We start from the raw sequence: 7,500 nt of genomic DNA on the forward strand, positions 1-7,500 counted from the left end.
GTTCAGTTTATGGTTTATTTCTAACCTATAATCATAGTAGTGAATTCTAAGAGGTTTGGAGAATTATTCAAGCATAAAGCCTAGTATGATTTGGAGAAAACGAGAGGAGGTCGCTTTTGTCGACGTCTAAGATTACATAGAGCAGTACTATGTAATGATAATCATATTTTTACAGCAACAATGAAGTGACATCTACATAATTAATTTGCAAAATCCTACAAGTTCCAGTGCAAATTGCAAAGATAAAATGAGTAAATAAATAAAATTATGTGCAACTAAGGTACATGTAATAAATAATTGTGGTATAATAACAATATTGGTGGGACTAAAACTTGATCAGAGATATAATCATTAATTTTACAAGTTAAGTAAAGTAAAGTCTCTGCTTACGAGCCAGAAGGCCCTGAGTATTTCTACTCCCCCCTGGATGGGATGCTGGTCCATTGCAGGGTTACCCCCAGCATTTTGCCGGTACCCATTTATACACCTGGGTGGAGAGAGGCACCGTGTGAGTAAAGTGTCTTACCCAAGAACACGACACAATGTCCCCAGCCAGGACCCGAACCTGAACCACTCAATCCGGAGTCCAGCACTCTAATTATCAGGCCACCCCGCATTTACAGCTATTTAAAATTACGTATTGAGGTCATATTTATGATATTTGGCGGTAAACTGTTCCAGTCATTAATTGTTCTAGGCCAGAAACTGTGTTAATACTCATCACATGATGTTTGTACCGGAATAAACTTCATTAGATCAAAGTTTCTAGTTTTCGTTACAGTTTTATGTTTCATGTAAGGTAGTATATTGATTGCTGCTTGGCTGTGTAGTGTCTTGTACATTAAAGTTAGTCTGTTCACTTTCCTTCTATGGTCCAATGTTGGCCAATTAAGATGGTTTAATGCTTGGGTAACACATCCTTCCTGTCTTGAATATGTTTTAGTAGCAAAACGCGCAGCACGTCGCTGTACTTGTTCGAGCCAATTTTTTTGGTACATCCTGTAAGGATCCCATGCAGAACTACCATATTCTAAGATACCGGTAGGTCTTACTAAGGAGGTGTATGCTTGTGCTTTAATAAACTCTTTCTGGACTGAAAGAAAAAGTAGAGCTGTAGTCAAAGGTGTTTGCATCTCTCCGGAGTCCGTTCTTCTTCTTCTTCATTGTCACCGCGTACCGGTGGCTCAGTTGATTGAGCATCGGGCTGCCATGCGGGAGGTCGTGAGTTTGACTCCGGCCGGACCAACACTCAGGGTCTTAAAATAACTGAGGAGAAAGTGCTGCATTTGTGCTGCATTTGTAATGTTTCGGAACAAGGACTATAAACTGTAGGCCCTGTCTCACAACCCTTGAATGTTCACAACCCAGTGGGATGTAAAAGAACCCACACATTATTCGTAAAGAGTAGGGCATGGAGCTCCCGGTGTTGTGGTTAGGTCTCATTTCATTCATTCAAGTGCTGGGTTGAGATCGCTAATGGACTGATAGCGGCTGCCAGCGGTGCCTGTATATGCTGATGTCCAATCTCACCCATAGATCACTTGCTTCTAAAGGGCAGTTGAATATGTTAAGAGAAATGGGGTATATAATTCATTACCATTACCATTATCCCCTTTTTCCATACGTTGCAATTTAACAGTAGTTATCTTACAAGCTTATTAGTACTTACCAGTGAGACTCATTCACGGCAAACAAACAGTCCTTTATTACCCTACACATTAAACAGGATATAATTACATTTAATAAGTTAAAAAAGAGAAAGGGCTGCGACAGGCGACCTAGCTCGAATACCTACAAAGTTAAAAAGATAGATAGCCATTTTCGTACATATGAATTAATACAAACTTTGGTCAGCATACACACATACACAGAAACAAACAGAACACAAAGCACAAAATAAACACTTTGGGATAATCACTTTACTTTATAAATAGGAGAATTTTGGATCAGAGAAAAAATTATAGCTAAGCAGCATTATGATCATCATAATTTATTATTACAAAACAGTTTTATGAATACATGAAAGTTAGAATTTTCGAGACAATTGAAAGGTATAGACTATATGTACAGGAGAAATGAACACATAGCGTGCATTTTTATCTTTCGACATACCCATCCGAAAATTGGTTTTTTCGCCCTGAGCGGGACTCGAACCCACGCCACCCTGATTACTATAGTCGGGCATGCTAAGCCACTACACCAGCAAGGCCACCACGCTGGCAACGCAGCAGATTAATGAGATGACTTAGCAGCGTGGGGATCCCTAGGGCCTAACTTTCCTTCACTTCAGTGTGTATGCTTGCCTCTTAAACCCCAGACAGGGTTTAGAACACATGAAAGTTAGAAATTTCGAGGCAAAGGAAAGGTATAGACATATATACAGGAGAAAGGAACACATACCGTGCATTCTTTACCTTGGACACAATCATCCGAAAAATTGGTTTTTGCCCTGAGCGGGACTCGAACCCACACCTGCCTGATTACTAGTCGGGCGTGCTGAGCCCGATGTGTTCTAAACCCTGTCTGGGGTTTTAGAGGCAAGGATACACACTCACGTGAAGGAAAGTTGGGCCCTAGGGATCCCCACGCTGCTAAGGCATCTCATTAATCTGCTGGGTTGCCAGCGTGGTAGCCTTGATGGTGTAGTGGCTAAGCATGCTCGACTAGTAATCAGGGAGACGTGGGTTCGAGTCCCGCTCAGGGCAAAAACCAATTTTTCGGATGGGTGTGTCAAAGGGTAAAATGCACGGTATGTGTTCCTTTCTCCTGTATATATAGTTTTATGAATCTAATACATGTAAATATGCAAGGACAAAAACTCTAGTATTTTTCAAAATATTGATGCTTTTGTTCTTGAAAATAGATAAAGATGATGATTTTATGTTATCTTCAATAGTATTCCAAATAGACGGGCCTTTAAAGTGGATATTGAATTTACCATAGTTAGTCCTAGCATAAGGAAGATAGTAAGACTGTTTTAATGCAAATCTTGTATTGTAGTTATGAACACTTGTCACTCTAGGAAAAATAAATAGAATGAAATTTGTACATAAAAATAGCAGTATGAAATGTAACAAGATCAAAAACCTTATATTACCCAAAGAGATTGAAACAAAGGACTTGAATGGCTGTCAAATTTAGAAGAAGTAATTGTATGCATTGCTTTCTTTTGAAGTATAAATACGGTTTTAAGGGTTGTTTTGTATGTATTTCCCCAAATTTACCATAGGTCAAAAAAGGATAAATTAAATCATAATACAGTTTCACCAAAATACTTAAATAAACAAAACGTCTTATCTTGCACAAGATGCCAATGCTTCTTCTAATTTTTGTACCTATAAATTCTATTTGTTGTTTCCAATTTAAGTGTGGGTCAATCAATATGCCAAGTTACTTAATACATTACTCTCTTTTCAATTGCTTATCACTCAAGAAGAGATTAAAAGTAGAATCCTGTAATTTCTTTTGTGGTGGATGGAAAAGTACATGTGTACAAACTTTGATTTTTCAACATTTAAAGGGAGCTTGTTGGCACATACTGTAGCCAGGTATGAGTATTTATTAACTCATTAACAAGATTTATACTATTTTGGAGTATCTGGAGACTTTTATGCTCACAGAATAAGTTGGCATCATCTGCAAGTCGAAGAGTTCTGAGGAGTAATGAAAGTCATTAATATACAATGAACGACTGAGAACAGAGCCCTGTGGGATTCCACATGATGTACTACACTTTACTGACGTTACATTATTCACTATGTCGACTTGTTGTCGATTATCAAGATGTGATTTTTAAAGGGAAGATAACAGAAACTTACAAAAACATTTGTAACGTAATCAGGTATTGGGGAACAGAAAACAGAAAAAAGGGACTAGCGGAAAATCACGAGTATGATAATCAGGCGTACTAAGGAAAAAAAAAGAATTCTAAAACGGGCAGCAGATGTCGTATGAATTTCCATAACATTGCCGTTGGATGAAAATATTATGTGAATCCTTCACATAAGACTGACATTCTCTTGAAATTGCTGAAGCTGGATTGTTCACCTTGAGAAGACAGTTGACAGATTGAGAGAGGAAAACACAGATCTGGAGCTGGGGCTTAGGCTGCCTGGTCTATGGACATGCCCTTTTGAGAAAGTATAAAATGTAGAGGCATTTCAAATGCTGTTTTGTGTATTCTCTTGGAGGTCTCCCCAACAAAATAACCAACGCTATGCGACAATAGCCTTCTAATATTTAGATAGCATCTACTTTTATTAAGTCGTAGTAATTTCGTTCCCCTAAATATCCATATTATCTTACACAAGTATTAGTTATTTTAACGTAGGTTGCCCATGTGGGAAGTAGTAGTTAAGTTTTTAGCTAGCGAAACTTCCAAACGTTTTATGACAATAGTTTTGTAATTAATAAATAACGTTTTTAGCTGGCGGGAAGCACTAAAAAGACCAAATCTTGTTCATTTAATTAGCCATTGCTCAGTAGTAAAATCAGTTGTTCCCCAGTTATTAAGAAACTGCCTTTTCCCGGGCCATTCTCGACATTCTCAACTCCCTTTTTTAGTAGCATTTTTGTGCGTTGTAATTAAGTGTCTGGTAATTTATTTTTTGTTTGTGTTAAGGACACGGAATAGCTCTGGCTCAAGGTTCATCCACCCAGTGCAGCAGCATTAACACCACACTTAACTATGGCGTCAATCTCATGGCAGCAATCTCAAGAACTTGGCTCCAACAAAGTTCAAGTCACCCTTTTGGCTTCTGAGTGGGGATCCAGTAAAGGCGGACTTTCCACCATCAACAGAGAGTTGGCCATACAGCTGGCCAAATTCCCAGAAGTCCAAATCACATACTTTTTACCGAAGTGCTCTGAGGAGGATAAGAAAGTAGCTTGCAGCCATGACATAAAGATTCTTGAGGCAACACAACTGCTAGGGTATGAAGAACTGGAGTGTCTCAGCTTTCCACCAGAGCATTTGCGAATAGACGTCATTGTTGGTCATGGAGTGAAACTTGGTCGCCAAGCACAAGTTATCCGCAATTCTCACAAATGCAAGTGGATACAAGTGATACACACTGACCCAGAGGAACTAAGCATGTTCAAATGTTACGAGAATCCAATCTCAAGGGGCGAAGAAAAGCACACTGTTGAAGTAGAACTGTGCAAGAAGGCTAATTTCGTTTTAGGAGTCGGGCCCAAGTTGGCAGAGGCCTTTCGCAAATACCTCCGCAGTTGTCAAAAAGATCAAGATGTTTTCAACTTCACGCCTGGTATTTTTGATGAATTTTTGAGTGTTCAGCAAGTTTCTGAGGAAAGAAAACAATGCAGTGTCCTGGTGTTTGGTCGTGGAGATGCTGAAGACTTTGAGTTAAAAGGATTTGACATTGCAGCAAAATCTGTTGCGGTATTGCCTGACATTCAGCTTGTTTTTGTCGGAGCAGACGATGGAAAACACGAGGAGATCGCAAATCGATTGCTTGAATGCGGTATTCCTAAAAATCGCCTTAGGGTGAGAGGCTATGTCGAAAGCCGTGAAAAGTTGAAGGAATTATTCTGTGAGGTGGATCTTGTACTTATGCCCTCCAGAACAGAAGGGTTTGGTTTGACAGGTCTGGAGGCTCTCTCAGCTGGGTTACCTGTGATCGTCAGCAAGAACTCTGGCTTTGGAGAAGCCCTGTGCAATGTACCATCTGGTTCTTCATTCGTCATTGATTGTGAGGATCCCAATGCATGGACAGCAGCTATCAGGGACATCTGGAACAAAAACAGGCAGACAAGGCTTGATGAGGCTAAGGTGTTGCGTGACTCCTATGGAACCAAATATAGCTGGTCTGAGCAGTGCAAAGATCTTATCAAAAAGATGATCAACTTAGTTAATGGTATGACGTAACAATTTATTTCAGTCCCTTTATATAAAAATCGTTTCAAAGAGATACTTACAGTGTAGTCAATCACCTCGCCATCATGTAGACATAAACTAGAATGACAGCTTCACCAGCTCAAAGTATGATGGAAAGGAAGCTGAAAAGTATTTCACTTACAACGCTGTGTAGAAAAATATACACTCACAAGTCAGTATCATATCCGTTGATAATCAGCTCGAATTGAAAGTGTGATACTACTTTTTTTCTAAGCTTCGAGCGATTCACGTATTGTTCGCCCGTATGTATTTCAACAGGTGCTTCCTGCGAGCCTCAGATGTCATCAGAAGAGCAAGGCAAATTAAAGAGAAAATCCCGTGAGTACCTACATGTAAAAGGTAGAATCGTTAGGATTCTGACAAAAGTACAAATTAGCTGTTGGAAGGACAATTCTCGAATAGAGCCTGTTTACTCACGTGATAAGGTGCCTTGGTTAACTGAACAAAAACTATGTTGTCTTTGCGTAAGAGAAGAGGAGTTTATGTAACGGAGGATTAGTTTCTAGACACTAACGTGACAGCGCTTTCTTCATTTGGTCTTTGTTACGTCATATGCCTATACGCTCAGTACACTTGAAGACACTGATAACCACTGATGGGTATGGGGGACACCATCAGCATTCCATGAATTTGAAAAATATAATTATCGACCCTAGTAGCTCTTTGGATTATTTTGAGTGAGCATCTGAATCTTTCCTCTGACCTTCTGTTATTTAAGGCAAAAAATGAATTCTGTCTCCCACCCAGGTGGTACAGATTTTTACTTTTAAATATTTACAGATATATCTTTCACCGATCCTGACCTTTTACAAAAGAAAGCAAGAGGAGAAGGGATAGAGTCTAAGCAACATGCACGTAAGTAAAGTCCTCTGAGCCAAAGCAAGTTTTAATCTGATTCTAAATTTAACTGAATGAGAAGCCCTTTGAATTAAGGTTTTCTGGTAGTGGCTGATGTAGATTCTACTTGTGCAGTCTTAACGTTTTGCCAAGGACATCCTTTTCATAGAATCTTGCCAAACAACGAAACCTAGTACATGTAGACGTTTTTTTAAATGCATTGTGAGTGGCTAACAGTCGCTAGTTTTGGTGCCCGCTGTCTAAAGGAATCCCCAAAAGGGCCAATCAAATGGCTCCCTGCTGCTAAGAGTTGTTGGGCCAGAACTAATGAGATTATTATTCCAATAATCTCGTATTGTATGCGCTGTGTATGCGAATGCCACCTTTAAGTGATTTGTGGTTGAACTTTTTGACAGATGTTTCTGCCAGTGAACAAAGTCAGCTCCTTGTTGCAAGCGAAAGCTTTCCATCGTCTTCCCTGGCTTCTCATCGAACGAAAGGTATATACAGTATGACCTGAAATAAGCGCGATAGCTCTAGGCAATTTGACCATGTTTGAAATGTACGTGAAAAAAAAGTCATAAAATCATGAAATCAAATGTCCAAAACATTACAGTAAAATGTGTTGAGCAAAAATGAGCATTTCTTACATATCAGCTTTTTCACTCTGTCCAAATTGGTTTTATAAATGGATGTATTACTTTGGTCTAATCGTCACTCCATTTCAACTTGAATATATTATTATT

The 7,500-nt window shown here is 39.2% G+C and overlaps 2 protein-coding genes across 2 annotated transcripts in view; both read left to right on the top strand.

Moving 5' to 3' along the window:
* Positions 1–4,596: 4,596 nt before the first annotated feature.
* On the top strand, positions 4,597–6,780 carry LOC138034922 (D-inositol 3-phosphate glycosyltransferase-like). Its single transcript, XM_068881940.1, has 3 exons — positions 4,597–5,876; positions 6,176–6,235; positions 6,698–6,780. Exons 1-3 carry the CDS (start codon positions 4,688–4,690, stop codon positions 6,778–6,780), a joined length of 1,332 nt encoding a protein of 443 aa, XP_068738041.1. The 5' UTR covers positions 4,597–4,687.
* A 256-nt stretch (positions 6,781–7,036) lies between these two features.
* Positions 7,037–7,500, top strand: part of LOC138034923 (NLR family CARD domain-containing protein 4-like) — a 10,267-nt gene continuing 9,803 nt past the window's right edge. The window contains exon 1 of the mRNA XM_068881941.1: positions 7,037–7,254. Within this exon, the coding sequence (XP_068738042.1) occupies positions 7,125–7,254 (130 nt within the window). The 5' untranslated portion in view covers positions 7,037–7,124. The remainder of the gene's footprint in view (positions 7,255–7,500) is intronic.

This window comes from Montipora capricornis, unplaced genomic scaffold, assembly GCF_036669925.1.
Source record: "Montipora capricornis isolate CH-2021 unplaced genomic scaffold, ASM3666992v2 scaffold_234, whole genome shotgun sequence".
Lineage (NCBI taxonomy): Eukaryota > Metazoa > Cnidaria > Anthozoa > Scleractinia > Acroporidae > Montipora > Montipora capricornis.

What these genes read in the sequence shown, in the direction of transcription:
- LOC138034922 (XM_068881940.1), top strand. Translation starts at nt 4,688, where the DNA reads ATGGCGTCAATCTCATGGCAGCAATCTCAAGAACTTGGCTCCAACAAA. An exon ending in GATGATCAACTTAGTTAATG is followed by an intron (nt 5,877 to 6,175) that starts GTATGACGTAAC and finishes GTATTTCAACAG; the next exon opens with GTGCTTCCTGCGAGCCTCAG. An exon ending in CAAATTAAAGAGAAAATCCC is followed by an intron (nt 6,236 to 6,697) that starts GTGAGTACCTAC and finishes AAATATTTACAG; the next exon opens with ATATATCTTTCACCGATCCT.